The 21,523-nt window shown below is 38.4% G+C and overlaps 1 protein-coding gene across 1 annotated transcript in view; it reads right to left on the reverse strand.

Annotated features, from left to right (window-relative positions):
- FBXL17 (F-box and leucine rich repeat protein 17) overlaps nt 1-20,153 on the reverse strand; it is a 437,862-nt gene extending 417,709 nt beyond the window's left edge. Inside the window, exons 1-3 of the mRNA XM_010987536.3 lie at nt 19,155-20,153; nt 9,044-9,166; nt 3,142-3,399 (exon numbers count right to left, since the gene is read on the reverse strand). Of these exons, the coding sequence (XP_010985838.3) occupies nt 3,142-3,399; nt 9,044-9,166; nt 19,155-20,150 (1,377 nt within the window). The 5' untranslated portion in view covers nt 20,151-20,153. The remainder of the gene's footprint in view (nt 1-3,141; nt 3,400-9,043; nt 9,167-19,154) is intronic.
- Nucleotides 20,154-21,523: the final 1,370 nt, after the last annotated feature.

Genomic DNA, 21,523 nt, shown 5'->3' on the forward strand with positions numbered 1-21,523 from the left:
CAGAGATCCATGAATTGGACTGAAGTGTTAAACTACTGAAATCAAATACAAGCAGTCACATTAAAATATGAACTTAATGGACACAATTTCTGAGATTTCTTTGAATACTCTGGCTAATCTGTAATCTCTTGTTTGCTGTCAAGTGTTAGATGGTAATAAAATACAAGAAAAATCAAAACAGCCTATTATTCTTAATTAAATAGCTCTTATCCCCCTGAATACATGACTGTAGTTTTATGAGGTATATATAATAGAAATATGTTTCAATAGTAAAATTATTTGGAGTTCTTTTGTATGGAAATAAAAATATCAGGGTTTCAAGGTTGTAGGTACTTCACAAAGAACAGAGCATTTGGCCAAAAACAGCCTACTAGGTGCTTCACCATAAGTTTGAGAAATATTGTGAGGTAGAATGTAATACTAAATATATTAAATTTTACATCCATTTTTTTTCAGAACTCCAAATAGAAATGCCTTACATAACTGCTTTTATAAACAAAGCTCAAAAAACATATTTAAAAAAAATGTATATGGTATTTGCTAAAGTCAATTAAAATTATAGTAGTTATGATGGAAATATATTTTAAAGATATTATCAATTAAATACATGTATACCATTCTAAAACATTCATCAGTTTTAACTATCAGAAGAGGGGGAAAAATTCAGAATCTTTCAACTTGATCTGTAGAAACAACAATTCAATTAACTGCTATGTTTATGAGTAAAAAAGAAAAAGGACCAGGAAAATTAATCAACTATGAAAGCTTCATCCTAGTCCTTTTGAAACTTTATTATATATTTTTAAGTTGTTAATATACTAAAACTGTAATATCCTCCACAGCAGAGCTTATCAGACATCACTGGGTCATGAAATTAATTTACTGAGTGGGTCAAAATCAACATTTATTTAACACAATAGTATAGAATGGAAAATATCAATTGCATTGTTCATAAGGCTATGTATTATTTCATAAAACTTTCACTTCTTTTTTATGCATATACAAAAGCCATTCTCTTTCTACTACACCACAACACTACTCCATCAGAAGAAAGAGGTTAAAATAAGACACATCCTGCTATAGCACCGTCTTAAGCATAGGAAAATATTACTCTCTGCACTGCAGTGAGGTTCATACTCAATTACTTGAAGAAAATTACTTAAGGATAAAAAAAAGATTTAGATTATTTTACTACTTCTATCAGATTATAACTTTATATATAACTAACTCATAATTTAGAAACCATGAACATCTGAAGCAAACATCTACTCTATCATAAATTAATGGGCTCTAAAAATACCTCACATTCTAGGGAAGATTCACATAATTAGTCTCAAAGTTGTAAATATTAGATAAATTCATAAAACTTAACTGGCATATTAAGTCTTGCTCCTTAAAGAATTTCCTAGTTTCCCTCGATTTCAACCATAAATATGACCTTATTCTTACTAGGAACGCTCTTGGTACTGTGTTCAAGTTGTACTTATTTGTGTTATATCAGATTTAAATATATAAAAAATTTAATCCATTTCTAAAGAAATACATAGACTTTTTAAAATGCTTCATCATGAAGTATAACTTGCTGGGAAATTTATATCACAAAAAAAAATCATGCCATGTCTATAAAACGTATGATTTGCCATAAAGATTAATTTGTCTTAACAGACTTAAGAACTTCATAAAATGCTTTGCTAGTGAGTAATTCTGTACACAGCAGAACTAGATCACAACATACGTTAAAACAACTAAGACTATTACTGCACAATTAGCCTTTGCAGATTAAATAGGCACCCTTATAAACTGTAGCATTCTTAATACATAAATTGGATTGACTTATCCAGTACTATTTAGGACAGTCTTTCCAAATTCCTTCTAATACTGAGCTTTCAGTTAATTCATATGTAATGTTTAAGCTTAGGGATCTTCATTTTATTTCTGACTTCATCTGAGATCAGATGTGAATCTAAGACTTTATTGATACTCTGCTTTTACTGGGAAGTATTAGGACTACATCTCAATTCTAAATTTAAAAAACAGTTCTGACAAAGTTCTTGAATGGAATTGTGAATTAATTCTTTCCTTCAACAAATGTTTGCCAAGGGAACTGTGAGTAGAGTGGTAAATGTGCCTAGCCTCTGCCCTCATGGAGCAGGCTTCCTTATTCGAGGTCTAGAAGAGTAGTCTATTGGCATGGAAAAGTGGAAAGACAGTACGGGCTTTAGAGAATCTAGGCTTCAAATCCAAGGTCCACATATGCTAAACATTAGGCAAATTTGTTAATCTCTCTAAGCCTTAATCTCTTCCTTTACAAAATGAGTTTAATATCAACTATTCCACAAAGTTATTTCAAAGGTTAAATATAAAAATACCAAAATGTGTCTAGTACAATAGTGAGAACATTACTAAATATTCAAAATATCCACAAACTCTGGACTGGTACAGAGAATCCATTCACTGTCCACTCTGAGACAAAAAACCTTAAACACCATTTCCAAAGAAAGTGAATCAGGAAGGAGGGTATAGCTCTAGTGGTAGAGTGCATACCTAGCATACAGGAGGTCCTGGGTTCAATCTCCAGCAACCTCCAAGAATAAATAAATAAACCTAATTACCGCCCCCCCCAAAAAAAGGAAGTGAATCAAACAGAAAACACATACGATACCATATTTAATCCAATTATTGTGCCAAATATAAGTAATTACCACCTTTTTCTCCATTTTATACTCCTTAACTTGGACTTCTATGTATGCCTTAAAAAAGTTATTTTAAAACATGTGAGCATGCCATCTAGTAACATAAAAGGAGAATTAAAAGTTAATTTTTAAAACCTCATGCTAACCTAAATTTCATACTATTGTTGCCTAAAGCAAAATTTGGTACAAAATTTAAGCAACAAAAGACTAAATTAATAAATGGCTAGTCAAAGAAGTTCAGGCACTTACTACAAGACACAAAAAAAGTTAATTTATCAATTACAGCCATGGCAATCCAGTTCATTAACCCAAATATTCATGGATACATAAAAAAGGATGACTTATTTCAGTCTCTGAACATTACTTTTAACATAACAATGTTTCAAAGTGTTGCTGCAAGAAAACATGTTAATACAAGTAAAACCATTTAATAGATGCTAAAATTTACCTGTTTGAGTCCTTCATCAGTAAGTTTGTCCTGGTTGCCTACATGAACTTTCTGAAGTAAAGGACAGTGAGAGGCAACCGCAATAATAGAGGTGTCAGAAAGCTGTTTACACCTGTAGGCTGTGTACCTAAGAAGTCCAGGACATTTAAATGCTAGAACACATACGCCAGTATCAGACATACTGCGACAGTCAGAAATGTTGATTTCAATTATATTTTGACTTCTTGATGCAATTTTTTCCAATAATTCATCAGTGACCTAAGAGAGGGGGAAAAAAGCAATAAATTTAAACACTGCTAAAAGAAGAAACTTAACTTTCTATTCTTTTATTAAACTGTCCCCGATAATAATTATATTAAAGCATGAAAACCACAATCAAAAAAACTTCTTACTTAATATTAAAGCATAAGAAGAACTGTGATGTAATAAAAAATGTGTTTGGTCTTTGTCTCCAGTTCCTGGAACAGAGCTCCTAAAAACCCTTGAAATTTCCTGAGAAATAGGAATGTCTTTTGTTATTCTTAACAAGCCCCTTTTGACAACACCTGAGTTAATTAAATGACTTAAGTTGGGGCCCCCAGATAGCTTTAACATGGGGGCTGGTCACCAGAAAGAACTAACACCAAGTGAACAGAGAGTGGAAACCTTCAGCTCCATATCTGATTTCCAAGGAAGGGAGCAGAGCTGAAGATTGGGTTATAAAAACTCTTGATTCAAAGGGCATCTGGATTGGTGAATACAAAAAAGTGCTGGGAGGGTGCTGTGCCTGGAGAGGCTATGGAACTCATAGTCTATCCCCCCATAACCTGCCCTACACATCTTTTCCATTTTGCTGGTACTGAGTTATATCCTTTATAATAAACGTAAGTATTTTCCTGAGTTTTGATTATTCTAGCAAATTATCAAACCTGAGGAGGGGGTTGAGGGAACTCCCAAACTTATAGCTGGTCAGTCAGAAGTACAGGTGTCTCCTGGGACTTGTGACTAACATACGAAGTGGGGACGTCTTACGGGACTGAGCCCTTACCCTATGAGGTCTGCACTACCGCTAGGAGTTAGTGCCAGAATTAAACTGAATTACTGGACACCCAGCCGGTGTCAGAGAATTTGTTGTTAGAATAGAGAAACACACATTTGTTGTTAGAAAATACCAAGAGATGATAATATACATGTTAGTTTTCATTACTTTAATTAAACCTTCAAACTCACCAAAAACTCCCCACAAACAAAACTGTATTGAGATTTTTGAGTCTGTTCTGTTTTTAACCCAACAAATAATGTGTATCAGTCAACATGATGTATGAATTTTGACTTTTCAGTTAATATTAGATGATATCTACCAAAGTATATAAATTTCAATTGCCTTACTACTTCTATGAGAATAAATCACATGTAACTATACCCATAGCTTGGAAAATACATCATTTGGGGTATCAGCATACCAAAGACTACCTACAAAAGTCCACATCAAAAGGCTTTTCTCAGAAGACTCAACGCTAAATTTAAGTAACCTTAAAATTCATCTGGTGAATAACTCACATGGCCATCTCAATTTTTAAACAATTTTTTAAAAACGAACTTTAAAAAAAAAAACAACCAACTTCTATACATTCCCTGCCCAATCATGCTTTCAAAAAAAAGAAAGAAAACAGAGTTAACATTATTCAAGTCTTTTGAGTAAAAACAACAGTGAGAGAAAATGCACATGATGAAATTTAGAAAGGAAGAAAGAAAGAACTGGAGTGTTGAGGGGTACTAGGAGTAAAAACCAAGGTTTTATGCTTGCTGAAAACAGCACACCTCTCTCTCTCTTTTTTTTTTTTTTTCCTTTTTTCATCTCCAGAACTATCAGCAGAGGGGAAAAGCTATTCTTTTTTTTTTTTTTTTGACCTTAACTAGAGAATTTATTAAGAACATCTTCTTTGAGTTCCTTCCTTCACTTCCACAATGTTGTTGCAGAAAACTTTATAACTGTGCAGATTGGTCTCACTTTAAATGCATGGCTACAAATCTCAAATGTCACAAACACTGCCACCCAGAGATGTTCCTACACTTCCCTAGTATGTTTACTTTTGCCCTTTGGAAAAAAAAAACAGTTTCATACGTTATCCACTCTCCTCAAATTGCCTGCAATAGCTCATTTCTTTTTTTCTTTTTTTTTTAACATTTTTTATTGATTTATAATCATTTTACAATGTTGTGTCAAATTCCAGTGTTCAGCACAATTTTTCAGTTATTCATGGACATATACACACTCATTGTCACATTTTTTTCTCTGTGAGTTATCATATCATTTTGTGTATATTTCCCTGTGCTATACAGTGTAGACTATTCTACAATTTTGAAATCCCAGTCTATCCCTTCCCACCCTCCACCCCCCTGGTAACCACAAGTCTGTATTCTCTGTCTGTGAGTCTATTTCTGTCCTTTATTTACGCTTTGTTTTTGTTTGTTTGTTTGTTTTTGTTTTTGTTTTTTAGATTCCACATATGAGCGATCTCATGTGGTATTTTTCTTTCTCTTTCTGGTTTACTTCACTTACAATGACATTCTCCAGGAGCATCTATGTTGCTGCAAATGGCATTATGTTGTCGGTTTTTATGGCTGAGTAGTATTCCATTGTATAAATATACCACCTCTTCTTTATCCAGTCACCTGTTGATGGAAGTTTAGGCTGTTTCCATGTTTTGGCTATTGTAAATAGTGCTGCTATGAACATTGGGGTGCAGGTGTCATCCTGAAGTAGGGTTCCTTCTGGATACAAGCCCAGGAGTGGGATTCCTGGGTCATATGGTAAGTCTATTCCTAGTCTTTCGAGGAATCTCCACACTGTTTTCCATAGTGGCTGCACCAAACTGCATTCCCACCAGCAGTGTAGGAGGGTTCCCCTTTCTCCACAGCCTCTCCAGCATTTGTCATTTGTGGATTTTTGAATGACGGCCGTTCTGACTGGTGTGAGGTGATACCTTATTGTAGTTTTGATTTGCATTTCTCTGATAATTAGTGATATTGAGCATTTTTTCATGTGCTTTTTGATCATTTGTATGTCTTCCTTGGAGAATTGCTTGTTTAGGTCTTCTGCCCATTTTTGGACTGGGTTGTTTATTTTTTTCTTATTGAGTCGTATGAGCTGCTTATATATTCTGGAGATCAAGCCTTTGTCGGTTTCACTTGCAAAAATTTTCTCCCATTCCGTAGGTTTTCTTCTTGTTTTATTTCTGGTTTCCTTTGCTGTGCAGAAGCTTGTAAGTTTCATTAGGTCCCATTTGTTTATTCTTGCTTTTATTTCTTCTAGGAGAAAATTTTTTAAATGTATGTCAGATAATGTTTTGCCTATGTTTTCCTCTAGGAGGTTTATTGTATCTTGTCTTATGTTTAAGTCTTTAATCCATTTTGAGTTGATTTTTGTATATGGTGTAAGGGAGTGTTCTAGCTTCATTGTTTTACATGCTGCTGTCCAGTTTTCCCAACACCATTTGCTGAAGAGACTGTCTTTATTCCAATGTATATTCTTGCCTCCTTTGTCAAAGATGAGTTGACCAAAAGTTTGTGGGTTCATTTCTGGGCTCTCTATTCTGTTCCATTGGTCTATATGTCTGTTTTGGTACCAATACCATGCTGTCTTGATGACTGTAGCTCTATAGTATTGTCTGAAGTCTGGGAGAGTTATTCCTCCAGCCTCTTTCTTTCTCTTCAGTAATGCTTTGGCAATTCTAGGTCTTTGATGGTTCCATATGAATTTTATTATGATTTTTTCTAGTTCTGTGAAATATGTCCTGGGTAATTGGATAGGGATTACATTAAATCTGTAGATTGCCTTGGGCAGTGTGACCATTTTAACAATATTGATTCTTCCAATCCAAGAGCATGGAATATCTTTCCATTTTTTAAAGTCTTCTTTAATTTCCTTCATCAATGGTTTATAGTTTTCTGTGTATAATTCTTTCACCTCCTTGGTTAGATTTATTCCCAGATATTTTATCACTTTGGGTGCTATTTTAAAGGGGATTGTTTCTTTACTTTCTTCTTCTGTTGATTTATCGTTAGTGTAAAGAAATGCAACTGATTTTTGAACGTTAATTTTGTAACCTGCTACCTTGCTGAATTCTTCAATCAGCTCTAGAAGCTTTTGTGTGGACCTTTTAGGGTTTTCTATATATAGTAACATGTCATCAGCATATAATGACACTTTTACCTCTTCTTTTCCAATTTGGATCCCTTTTATTTCTTTCTCTTGCCTGACTGCTGTGGCTAGGACTTCCAGGACTATGTTGAATAGGAGTGGTGATAGTGGGCATCCTTGTCTTGTCCCAGATTTTAGTGGGAAGCTTTGGGAAAAGCTATTCTTAGGCTGAGTTTGTAACAAATAGCTCAGACATCCAAGGGTAATGAAGTAAAGAGCCAGTGGATTACCTCCCATTACCTTTCTCCACTCCACCAGCCACAACTAACTAAATATTCACCATTCCCCCAAACACAAATTTCACAAACTCAGGCAGGTAAATGACTAATTCTATGACTTTTTAACCAATGAGGCAAAAAAAAAAAAAGAGAGAGAATTTATACATAAATGCTTATTTTGCTTAAAGTGTATGTATTAGAAACACACATAATACACCACCAGTGGTATGTTGGAGTTGGCTCATACCAAGGTACAAGAGTCTACAGTCTATTGCATACCGCTTTCCACATCAGTAATATCACTATATTCAGTGACGTCACATTAGTAGCTTGAAATTGGTCATGGTGAGAGTACTTACACCACAGAAACTGGAAAATATTACAGTTCAGGGCTTTTTCTTTGTTCATTTGTTTTTGAAAGCCAATTGTTAAATATTTATCAGCACATCATTATTTACAATATCACGGAAGGATTTAGAGTGGGTTTATGACTGTAATAAAATTCTATTCTTACTGAATATTTTTATATATTTCCAATGCCAATTACTGTCAACCAAGTTTAAAGGAACAATTTTTTAACATTTTTTTATTGAGTTATAGTCATTTTACAATGTTGTGTCAGATTCCAGTGTACACCACAATTTTTCAGTTATACATGAACATACATATATTCATTGTCACATTTTTTTCCGCAGTGAGCTACCACAAGGTCTTGTATATATTTCCCTGTGCTATACAGTATAATCTTGTCTATCTACTCTGCATATGCCTGTCAGTATCTATAAATTTTGAACTCCCAGTCTGTCCCTTCCCACCCCTCCACAAAGGAACAATTTAACAAGTCCAAAAAACTGCTTGTAATAAGCTCTATTAACTATCTTCTTTCCTAATATACACCACCATATAAACATATTGGGCAGTGGGGCAGATTGAAAAATTCATCAAAATGAAAAGTAAAACAAAATGTTATCTTATTGCATTCTGCTTCCATTTCTTCATCAAAAAAACAAGAATACTATTATTAAAAGTATAATAATATGATATATTAATAGGGATAATGATAGTTATCAACTCATAAAACTGTTGTATATATAAAGCTCACAGAACATTATGTACATGGCACACCAGCAGCATTATATAAATGTTTGCCATCATTTTCTACTATGAAATAAATATTCACAAAATGACCCCTGCAAAAAGAAAAAGTTTAATAACTTTTTTAAAAGGTAATAAAAAGGGGGGGGGGCAAAAAGCACTAAGACAAAAAGGATTAAGAAACAACCCAAAATTACCAATCCAAACTGAAAAAAATATCTCCTTTACCATAAAAATCTAGCTTCAACTTGAATTTGAAAAGAAAAAAAAATACTAAAGAACAGACTTATACAGTCATTTGAACCATTTTGCAAAACTATAACATGAAAGAAGTGATTTCTAAAAAGGAAAAAGATATTTTTTGAGTAGGTTAAATTGATTGTTTCTTCAGAATTAGATTCCGTACCTGCTGACGACTACTAAGATCCAGCTGCTTCCAAAACTGGAAATCTAAACAAAGGTCACGCCAGTACTTGCAAACCAATGATGCAGAAAGGCAACGCTCATCCAGGGATAAATTGGAAAATATCTGTGAATAAAAAGGAACCACATAAAACATGTTAAACATTTTAAAGGCACACAAAGTTTTTTATCAGTAAGAAAAAAATTAATTTTTTCAAAGACAAAATCATCTTAAGTACAAGTGGCCATTATTACAAGAGTCATTGTTAGGGACTGTCCTAAAGAGGAAGTATGATGTGTAAGGAGTCAAGAACACAGCTAAGAGAGAAAAAAAACAAACACTTAAATTACTAAAATCATGAATTAAAAAAAAATTATCACCAATTTTATAAAAATAGAAAGAATGGTAAGAAAGTACTATGAACAATTGTATACCAACAAATTAGATAACCCAGCAAAAAAAACTTCTAGAAACAAACTACAAAAAATTGACTCAAGAAGAAATAGAAAATTTGAATAGACCTGTAACAAGTAAAAATATTGAGTAAGTAATCTAAAGACTTCCAACAAAGAAAGGCCAAGGGTCAGATGGCCTCAGCAGTGATGTTTACAAAACAAACACAAATCCTTCTTAAATTCTTCTCAACACTGGAGCTTGAGGGAACTCTTGCTAACTCATTCTATGTGGTTAGCATTACTCTGAAAGCAGAGCCAAAGACATCACAAGAAAACTATAGACCAATGTCCCTTATGAATTTAGAGGCCAAAATCCTAACAAAATACCTTTGACCCTTGAACAATGCAGGGGTTAGGGACACTGACCCCTGTGCAGTCAAAAGCTCCAGTATAACTTATAGTCAACCCTCCCTATATGCAGTTCCTCCATATCCATTGTTCTACACCCATGGATTGAACCAACCAAGGATTGTGTAATACTACAGTATTTACTGTTGGAAAAACATCTGTATTTAAGAAGACCAGCAGAGTTCAAACCCACGTTGTTCAAGCAAACTGAAACCAGCAGCATATTAAAAGGATCATACACCATGGCCAAGTGAAATTTATCCCAGGAATGCAAAGATGGTTCATCATGCAAAAATTACTCCATTTAACACACCATATTAATAAACTAAAGATTTAAAAAACCAAATCATCTCAATTAATGCAGGAAAAGCATTTGACAAAATCCAGTACCATTTCTTGATAAAAATACTCAGAAAACTAGGAATAAAAGGAAACTTTCTTAACATGATAGATGGCATGTATAAAAATCCCAATTATCATTATACTTGATGGTGAAAGACTGAATGCTCTCCCTTGAAATAAGGAACAAGACAAAGATTTCTGCTGTCTCCACTTCTATGCAACATTGTACTGGAGATTCTGGCCTGGCAGATTCTGGTAGTTATGCAAGGAAAAGAAAGAAAAGGCATCCAGGTTGGAAAGGAGGAATTAAAATATTCTGTAGTCACAGATACTACAATCTTATATATACAAAGTCCAAAAGAATTTATACACAAAAATTCAGAGCTAGTAAGCAAATATTTCTATAGACTAGCAATGAATAATGAAGTAAGAAAGTACTTCTATTTGTAAAAGCATCAAAAAATTCTTTTTTATAGTTTCCATTTTTTTTTATATTGAGATTTCCCATTTGTTGGGTCAATGTTACCATATTCTCCTATAATTTGAATAATGTTTCCTTCCATTCTTTTAGTATGTTTATGACAGCAGCTTGAAGTTTTTATTTTCTAAGTCTAATATCTGTGTCTACTCAGTTTCTATTAACTGCTTTCTTTCTCACTATAGCTCACATTTTTTTCTGTCTCTTTACATGTCTTACAATTTTTCCTTCAAAACTAGATATTTCATATAACATAATGTAGCAACTCTGGAAGCTGACATACTTTTCAAATTTTTTTTTTTAAACCTTAATCTCCCTGGCCGTAAAGAGTAGGATCTGAGTTCCCTGCAGTTTGGATGTCTCTGCTCAAGTTTTAATTCTTATCCACATTTTTTTAGCCTGGCTTCCTAGAGAGGTCAACTTGTATCTAAATTGCTTAGTTTTCAGCTAGTTATTTGGGCAAAGATATGCTCAAACATCTTAGGCCTGGCTCTTTAACCTGAGCATGTGATGGAGACAGCACATTCAAGGCTTAGCCAATTCTCAAGTCTGCTTTGGCTCTTGCCTTCTGCTGGATACTCTCAAGTCTTCCCTGTCCGTGTACATAGTTTCACAGTAAGCCAAGGATATGTGAAGAGCTTATTATCCCTTTACAGTCCTCTCATTTCCAAGGTCTGCCTATTAAATTGTTGGCTGGTTCCCCACTCATCCCAAATGGCACCACAATCTTGAGACCTGCAAATATGTGGATTTTCCCAATTTTTTTCCTACCAAGCTCATCACTTTTAGTGGACAAATACAAGTTGTTACTCATTGCCCCAAACTAAGTTACCCGAAGACTGCTGGTTTTCCAAACTCTTGATTTTTGCCAAAGGTACCAGAGTAGGGGGCACAGTAGGGGCCTCGTGAAGGAGTGGTGTAGACTTCCACTCTTCTTACCTGAAGTTCTAGTAGTTTTCCTGAGAATAAATGTGTCTCAATTTGTTGTCTGCCTTTGGTCAATTTCCAAAGCCCAAATTAGTTTGGGGTAATTTTTCCTGGTAATTTATATGTTTTTTTTTTTTTTTTTGGTTTGGAAAGGATTCACCAAACTCTTCATAGCCAAAGTTGGAAGTCCCTCTCTTGTGAATATTTTTATGCCCGTCTTCCTCATTTCACAGACGAGAAAATGAAGATTCAGGGAGACTACATCATTTGTTTACAGTTAAGGGACTACATGGTTTTAAAGGGCTAATTTGTCCCTTAACAAGTAGAAGATATATGGAACATGGTCACTGGAACCAAGAAACACCTTGTTTAAAATATGTCTGACTTTGTATAGCACATTCTTTGAACCTTACTCTTCTCTTTTGTGAAAGTGAAGTGATTGTTATAATCAGCAGATAATTGATTATATTTAAGTGGATCTAAATGAGTCTTATTTATTCAGAGGAAAGAAAATTTAATAAGTGGGTAAAGGGAAGATAAAACCAGTACCAGTAAAGACGGATAAAAGTAAAAAAGCAAAATACTAAGCTGAAATATCAAAGCATATTTAATATACTTTGCATATGGTTTGTGGTAGGCAACCTGCAAAATTGCCCTCAGTGACCCCATCTCCTGGATTTACATCTGTGTAATCCTTTCTTCTTGAGTGTAACCTGGATTTACTGACTTACTGCTAATGAACACAATATGGCAGAAGAAATAGGATGTTATTTCTGAGATTAGGTTAAAAAAAACTGTGGCTTTCATTAGGGGTGTTCTTGGTTCTGTTGCTCCTAGGGAGTGAGCTACCACGTTGTGATCAACCCTATGGAGAAGTCCACATGGCATGGCAAGGAATTTAAGCATCTGGCCAACAGCCAATGAGGACCTGAGGCCTGCCAACAACCAAGGGAGTAAGCTTGGGCAAAAGTGCTCAAGCCCCAGTCAAGTAGCTCAAGCTTGATTAAAACCTCCTAAGAGACCTTTGATCAAAGAGACCCAGTTAAGCAACAGAGAGATTCCTAATCCACAGAAAATATGAAATAATAAGTGTTTGTGGTTTTAAACTACGTAATTTGTTAAACAGAAATAGATAACCAACATATGTTTAAATATTCCTGCTCTTGGTTCTATCATTAAAATGCTATCTTACCTATACCCTAACTCCTCAAAAAGGAACTACTCTGCTCCATGCTGTTTTCTTAACTCATTTAACAAACATCTGTGCGCATGTCCCTTGGCTTCTGTGAGAGACACTAAGACATGGGAGTTGTTAACTGGCTTTAAGATTATATAGTCAAAGGTATTTCTGAATTATTTTTGGATAATTTGAGATTCAAGAGAAAGAGCATTTCAAAGATTGCTTTGAAGAAAGGGAACACAGGTCTATAAAGGATTGACCTGGAACAACATTTTTGTTAAATAAAAAAAGAGAAAAAATGACACTGAAAAAAAATTGAGATGGCACTTGCATCAAGCCAGGAAATTGCTTACTTTAACACAGGACTATTAGCAACAGCTTGAACATGACAGAAGTCTAAGCCAAGTAGGTATTCTAAGGCTGCAGAAGATCCAGGGATCTATCATCTCACAGCTTGATGCTCTTTCATCACTACCTTAATTTATAGGGTTGAAGATGACTTACTCTTTTAATCCAGGTGGTCTAGCCCTGGAAAAGGGAAGAGGAAGCAAAGGACAAGTAGCTGCATTTTATAGTGTAACTTGGAAGTTGTATATATTGCTTCCACTCACATCCTATTACCTAACATTTAGTCACATAGCCACCCCCTACCCATAAGAGAGGCTGAGAAATAGTCTCTAGTTAGGTGGTAATGTGTCTAGCTAGAATATAGTGGGTTCTGTTACTAAAAAGAATATAAGGATAACGAATGTTGGGAAACAGCAGTGACTTCTAGTCGGGACCTGGGTTGAAAAACAAACTTAATATTCTTGATCTTTAGTGGCAGCTGTGGATAATAGAACTAAACTATTAATTAGCAGAAAATGTACAAGTCATATTACTGATATAATGTGAACTAATCACTACCAGGTCAATATCCAAGAATTACTAAGCCTTGAAAGATTCTACTTTTGACCGGGGCATTGGTATGAGGTATCAGAAGATATTTCAGACTAAAGAAACTTCCAGAGAATGCACTGTTGCTTAATACTTGACCATATACATCCCACAGAATATTACAGTACTTAAAAATCAAATATACCAAAACCTACATTTGGCTATTTCATTTCTTGATGAAGAGATCTTGTTATCAGACATTACTACAAAAAGGAGTTAAGGTTTATGAGCATGCAGGTTGTATGCAAGTTACAGAAATACATGAAAAGAAGTAAATCTATGTAGCTATTTCACATTGACTACCTCCTGTGTGTCAGTTCAACTCTTTTGGCCTTTTCAATTTTTTTCTCATGTACATCATATTTTGCCTCTTTCTTAAATATTCTACTTAGCATTGTCTGCCAAAAGCTTGAAAGTAAAATGTACTAAATAGTCTGTTGAATAAAGCTCCATTTAGAAAAACAGAGACACAAAACATTAATTTCTGGTACTTTTCCAACCATACAGCCAAAGGGAAGTCACAGATTCTAAAACTACTTCCTCATCTACAACTTAAAATAATTTCTCACAATTTAATTATTAAAATTTAAAACACAGCAAACTAATCAAATTCCAACTATTACTACATAGCATGTTAGTCTCTAGCAAAGTCAGACATTCACACAAAAACAAGTTTTATTCCACAGCCAGTCACAGAATTCAATAAAACCCAAGAGTCTTTTTTTTTTTTTTTTTTGAAGTATTTTGGGAGGAAACACTATGAAATGATGGGTCCTTCTGACATATCTCCATTATTCTCTGAGCACTTCCTTGCATTCTGGCACAAAATATTCTAGGCTCATCCTATGCTTTCCTGTTTCAGCCCTGGAATCAGTCATTTCTTCAAGGAACAGACTCTTTTTAGCGGCAAATGGTATGTAGAAGCTAAGATCTGGATACTAAGTATACTCACTGTTATTGGGTATTGCAGCTCGAAGACCATCTCAGAGGGCAGAGTGAGGGACTGCACATGTAACCAATCTCCCATCACTGCTGCTAGCTTCTCCTACCCCATTTAAAGTCATTACAAAATAATGGCTATATTTCCCTGTGCTGGATAATATGTTTGTTGCTTCAAGATTGTTGCTAAGTATAAAATAGGATATTTAATCAAAGGTAAGCAACTTTCTAAGAAACTATTATTTTAGTATTAAATACTTCCATATTTGCCTTCACATATCTTCCCTTACATTCCCTATGATTTATATAACCTGGTATCCCAAGTCGGTAAAGGTTACTCCCTTGACAACTACTTATTACAAGGCACCAAAATTTATAGACTTCTCAAATGAGAAGAACACAAGTCTTACCTTTTGGTAGCCTGATCTTATTAAGTTAACCAAGATTACTAGGCATTCTTCAACAAAGAAAAATCTTGAACCTGACTTCCTAAGGACACTCCATTTCAGCACTGGCTAAAATCATCCCTAAAACTCCAGAGACATAACTTCTAGAATTTATATGGCACTGGAGCCTTAAGTCAAAGCATTTATGAAATGCTACATGTAACTTAGTTCCTTTTACCCACTAGAAAACTACATTCAAAGCTTTTAAAAGTCACATTACTTTTTTTCTTGAGTCCTATTTCCATTGCTTTTATCCTTGTTTTCATATTTGAAAAAAACAGATCAGGCACATAAGCCTTCCTTCCAAGCATATTTTGCTTATAAAAATTCCTTGATCACTAAAGCAACCTGTGGGTAAAAGAGCTGTAAAAGAACAGATTTAATACCTATTGACACAGTCAGACATGCACACACGGTGAAGCAGTTTTTTAATGGTGGTGATGGATTCTGAGTCTCTGACCTGGTTTCCTTTGGAAAGGAACAGTCTGCTGACAGAGAGCAAAACATCTAAACATACAGCACACAAAGCCTCTAAAATTTAAATGTAGATCTCAAAATACCCAGTTACTTGAATAGCAACTACTTAAAGAAAAATATTCCATTGCTATCACTTGATAAAACTGTTATTGTACTTTCAGTATATAAAAATCTAATTGTGATATCAGTAGGTAAGGTTGCTTAAAGTTATAAAGGCAACAGGTAGCAAAGACTGAAGGTAGCTTATTTGATCCCAAAAAATCCATTAACCAGTCAAAGATCAAATGTAACTGGCTTAAGTACTCAAGAAAATGCTATTCCCAAAGCTGACCTCTGAAGAGCCATTCCCTGCTTCTCAAATTTCTTGTATTTAAAGACACAATTCAACCCTGCACACCCAATTATAAAATTAGCCTCTGACTCATAATGGTTAGAAGTTGGCTGGTATAAGTTTCCCCCTACCTCCGAATTCAGGAATCTCTTTCATAAAATCTCTGAGAGATTATTCAAGCCCTCTTACACCATATACTGAAAAGATCTCTAGACCTGAAAACACTGAGTGGAGTTCCAGCCCAGGATCTGCCATTCACTATGTAAAATGTCTTGGGGTAATCATTTCACTTCTCCAGGCCTGTTCCTTCATGCCTAAGAAGTAGGGAGTGACCAGATGACCTCAAAGGTCTCTTCCTGTTCTGAAGTTACATAATTATGATTTCCAATGAAGCTCACTATTTCAAGAAAGAATTCATTTCATTTTTACACAGCTCCTACAATTAGAAAGGACTTCCTAAATTTTCAGATATTCACATTCTTCAACCTTGAAATTCCACTTCTTGCAATCCACTCTAAGAAAAAAAAAAAAATGACCACACGTGCAAAGAAAACATCTATTAGCATAAATTGGAAAAATCCATTAATAGAGAAATAAATACAGTATGGTATAACACTATGTGATGCTATACAATAGTTTTAAAAAAATGAAGGAAACGATATACTCACCAATAAGGAAAGAACTCCAAATCATACTGTTAATGAAAAAAAATGCAGAACTTGTACATTTTGATGCTATTTATGAAAGATGTTATGAAGTTTTACACAGGCTTTCTACAATGATAAAAATATTCTGATCTGCACCGTCCAGTACAGTAGCTACCAGCCACACATGACTACTGATCTCTGAAATGCAGCTATTGTGACTGAGAAATGAATTTTAAATTTAATTTAATTTTAACTACTTTAAATAGCCACATGTGGCTAGAGCCTACTGTATCCCACAGTACAGGTCTAGAAGAACAATCTAAACTGGTAACAGTGGTATAATTACCTCTGTAAATGAAACTAGATGGTAGGGTAGGGGTGAATCAAGGCAGACTTTTGCTCTACCTACAGTATTTGAATGTTTTAAAGCAAGTAATACTTATAACTTACATAAAAATAAAATTTAAAAAGGTTTTGATATTGAACCAAAAATCTGCCTATGAATCACTATAGAAAGATTTTAGTTTTTGTTCTGCTTTTGCCATACCTAGAAAAAAATAAGCAAGTTGGTAGTTTGAGTCAACTTCCCTAAAAAAACCCTTTAAAACACATTTCCTCACTTTCCTCCAAACTCTCTTCCCTTCACATCCCCTTTTTCTGCAACTATAGTAACTTCTGGTACAAAGGATGTAGCAATACAATTATTACTATCGACCCATTATCAAGGCATACTTTCTAATGGGGGTAATAGCTTCGGTAAACACTGAAAACCTTCTATCTCAATTCATTCCAGACAGTCCAACTCACTCTGTGCCGAAAACCACTAGAACCATGAAACCCACACAGAGTATCTTTATCCAAGTTTCTGATACAAGTAATGGAAATCTACATAACATGTCTAAATAATCCAACACAACAAGGGAAGTCCAATGAGTGATTTCCAAATGTTCCTTAAACCAAGTTTTCAACAGTTCCTAGGAAAAATGTGAAAAAGAACAATGTAGCAGACAAAATAAACTTATTCTATAGGAATTGTATTTATTATGAAATCACATCCTTACTCCTTTTTGTTTGTTTTTATATTAAAATGTTCTCCACCTCATGAAATAATGATTTAGGCAGAAAGTAGTAAGTACCTGGTTTTTGTTTTATTTTTAAACAGTCTTACTTGCCAGATAACAAGATAGCAATCAAACCTCTATACCAAATATTTGCTGATATTTAGTTTGTTCACATCATCTACTAATTTAAAGGATTGAAGAAAGTTCCCTCTGCCCTAAAATGCACACCCTGAACATATAGAGGCGGCAATTACTCCTCCAAAAATACACCTCATTTTGATACAAGGAAAAGTTAAGTTTCCCCACTCCTTTACTATATTATTTACAAGAATATTGTATCATAATAAAGATCCAAACACACAGGGTTATAAACATGTAAAAAGTCTAATCAAAATATATTGTTGACAATAACAATTATAATTGATGACAGTTACTTCAGTAACAATAAAAGTAGCCAAATTCTTTTGGTTAGTTTTAAATATCGTCCACACTGAAAATGGAGGTTTATATTTACTAAGCTCCAGAGAGTTGCAGGGGTGAGGGTGGGAGAGAAGGGAAAAAATAAGGAAAAAATAACTTTTTAATACTAATTTACTACAAACTGTCACATAATTAAGTTTATCACTAGCACTGACAAAATTGCAAATTTTACTTAGTAGTTGAAAGGGACACAAAGCTCCCACAGGACACCTACCTCTTCTCCATCCATCCCCTCAACAAAAAAAAACTTTTGTCTTCACCTTCTGGTAATCTGTATGCTGTTATGTAAGGGTTAAAATATATAAAGGCAATAAAACATAGCATAATAAAAGAGTTTTCAAGTCAGGCAGGCCTAAATTCCCCAGATCTGCCCATTACTGTCTGTCTGTGACCTTGGGCAAGTCATTCAACCTCTTCAAGCACCACTAGCTTGTAAGCTCCATAAAAGCAAAGACCACTTCTGCCTGACTTAACAACTGAAAGCACTTGGCACTGAAATACCAGTTTCTTCATGTATAAAGTAAGGAGGTGAACAGTATTTCTCTCACAGCATTAACTGAAGGATTAAATGAGATAATATGTATATAAAGCTCTGGCACAGTGCCTGATCATGGTAAATGTTCAATAAAAGTTAACTGTTATTGACATCAACTAGCAGCTATCAAACCTGAAAGTACTGTTCGAAGACTTTCAAACACTAACATACAAAGTAAGTGTAAACTGCTAGTAAGTGTAAACTGCTCAACTTACAAAAAAAAAAAAAAATACTTCACACAAAACCTATGAGTAGTTTCCAAACCACTGGGCTGGGAATCTAATAATAGATGAACCCTGAATTGTGTGCAACAGACCCAAGCTATTAAATGACACTCAGTAGACTCCAAGTTTTTCTACTTCAAAACACAGGCCATGAGCATCCTCCCCATTGGCTTCCCAGTCTCCCCTTTGGAGGTCTTGGGCTGTCAGGGAACCCCCTCCTCCGCGCTTAGAGGGAGGAGAGAGAAAACCTAGGCGGAGGCCAGGGTTGGGGGAAAGCGCGCATCCCTGCGCCACTCGCCCAGACCCACCTTGAGCAGGATGGATGGCGGCAGCTGGTTGATGTCTGGGGTTTCGGGGGGTGGCTCCCTGTGACAGTCGCAGGGGTTTTCGGGGGGTTCTTGACAGTCCGAGTCGCCGCATTCGTGCTGCTGCTGCTGCTGCTGGGCGGGCGAGGGGGCGGTGCCCCCCGCTCGGACAGCGTCCCCGCCGGCCTCTGTCGGGGCACCTTCTGAAGTGGGAGAGGAGCGCGAGGGGCAGAGAGGCTGAGGTGGCTGCTCCGGGCCCTGGCAGCAGCCGGCGTCGGGGGGCCGCGGCGGCGAGGCGCCTCCCCCCGCAGGGCCTCCTCCTCCGCCGCCGCCGCTGCCGCCGCCGCAGGCCCCCCCGCCGCAGCGGGGCTGCTTACAGGGGGTGCAGGCGGGGACCCCGGCCCCCTTCCGCTTGCACACCATTTCGGGGGGCGTGGGGGTCTCGGCCGGCGGCGGCCCCCGGAAGAGCTGCAAGGCGGCGGGCGGCCCCAGGAAGCGCACGGGCCCCACGCTGGCCAAGAAGAGGCTCCGGCCCTGCTGTTCCCAGGCGGCGGCCGCGGCCAGCCCCAGCTCTTTGCAGCAGGAGGCCGGCGACGAGGCCGAAGCGGCGGCGGCAGCGGCGGCAGCGGCCGAGGATAGCAGGAAGCGGCGGGCGGCGGCAGCGCAGTCCTCGGCAGCCAGGGCCGCGTAGCGCCGCGCCAGGTGCTGCGAGGAGGCGGCCGCGGCGTAGGCCCCGTCCCGCGGCGACAGCGAGAGCGGCGGCTCCTCCTCTAGGCCGGCGGGGGCGGGCGCGCCGGGACTGTGCACGATGAAGCAGAGCATGCAGGGCCCGCGGAAGAAGCAGTCCCGGCTCCGGGGCGCCGCCGGCTGAGGGGGCGCCTTGGCTGGGGTCCGGCGGGGCAGCCTGAGGAGAGGGCGGCGGCGGCGGCACCAGCTGCAACAGCGAGGCCTCTTCTGGCTCGGGCGGTTACGCGGCTCCTTCGAGAGAAGGTGGCCCATATAGAAGGCCCCGAGGAGGGGGACCGGGACAGGGAAGTAGGGAGGCCCGGAGAGCCGGGCTCCCGGCAGCGGGGCAGGCCTCTCACTGGCTCGGCCTCGGGCCCGCGGCGGGGTCGCCCGCCCTGCGCACACACACGCACACACGGGCACACACGCGACGGTGGGGGGTGGGCGTCAGCTGCGGGCCGGCCCGGCGCCCGATGGGGGCTACATGCTTTGCCCCGGGAAGCCGGGAGAACGATGGGCGCGAGCTTTGGGGACGCGACGGAGGGAGCGAGCCTGCCGGCTAGGCGACCAGTCCGAGCCTGGCCCGCCGACTCAGTCAGTCAGTGCAGCGGCAGGGGTAACGCGGGGTCCGGCTGGGACCATTTTAACTGCGGCTCCGCCGGTGGCGCGCGTGCCCGCGACACAGCTCAGAGCCGCAGGAGCGCGCGGCCCGCTCGAGGAGGGGGCGGAGCCGCGGCGGAGGCGCGCTCGGGGTGGGGGCGCGGGCGTCCGGCTGCTCACCCGGGACAGCCTCTAGGCAGGGATTGCTGGGAGGCGGGCCGGCGAGGGTGCTGGGCTCGCGGGGCACGGCGCGCGCCCCTCCCTCCGGTCGCCCAAGGTTTCGCGGAGCCCACGCCCCTGTTGTAGGGCGGGAGAAGACGCTTCCGAGCCAGCTGTGTGACATCCGTTTGCACAGCCGCGCTGACGTCTGTAGGTGTAAGTTCAAGAACTGCCATTGGCCGGGAGCCGCTCGACTCTTTCCCTCACCCCCACCTCCCGACACAGAGACCGGAGCCACCAGGGAAGGGTAAGCCTGGTTCCGCCGGAAGGCCGACCCGGGTCCTCGGCGGCCCCCCGGGTGGAGTGGCGGATGCGCGGCCCTGGGCTGGTGCGGACCCGTGCTCTCCCGTGAGGGGTTTAATGAGTAGTGCCGCGCCGCTCCGTTTCGCCACTTGTTTTCATACTTGTTGCTTGAGGCCGACTACTGACTTTCCATAACTTTATGTCAAAATGAAAGTGTATATCAAATTATCCTTACACGCCAGAAAGTTAAACAGCTTCTCAACCTAGTGAGTCACCCAGTATCTCAGGGCGCTAGACTTTATTGCCTGCACCCTCGGAGTCCCCATCTGTCCATCCATCATATACAGTACTTTAAAAATGATTGTGCAGTGCCTGCTATGTGATGAACGGTTCTAGGGGGACTCTGAAGACCCAGGTGAGAAAGAAAAGAGGAAGTATACTTTGCAGACAACCCTTTGGAAGGTTTGACTGTAATGAGACCATAGAGATAAGGCAGTATCTAGAGTGTTACCTGGTGTTGAAGGGTTAGTTTTCACAAGGGAGAAAGCGAATGGCTTCCGCAAGGGAGGAATTGAAGAAGCTGA

This window comes from Camelus dromedarius, chromosome 3, assembly GCF_036321535.1.
Source record: "Camelus dromedarius isolate mCamDro1 chromosome 3, mCamDro1.pat, whole genome shotgun sequence".
NCBI classification, from domain to species: Eukaryota; Metazoa; Chordata; class Mammalia; order Artiodactyla; family Camelidae; genus Camelus; species Camelus dromedarius.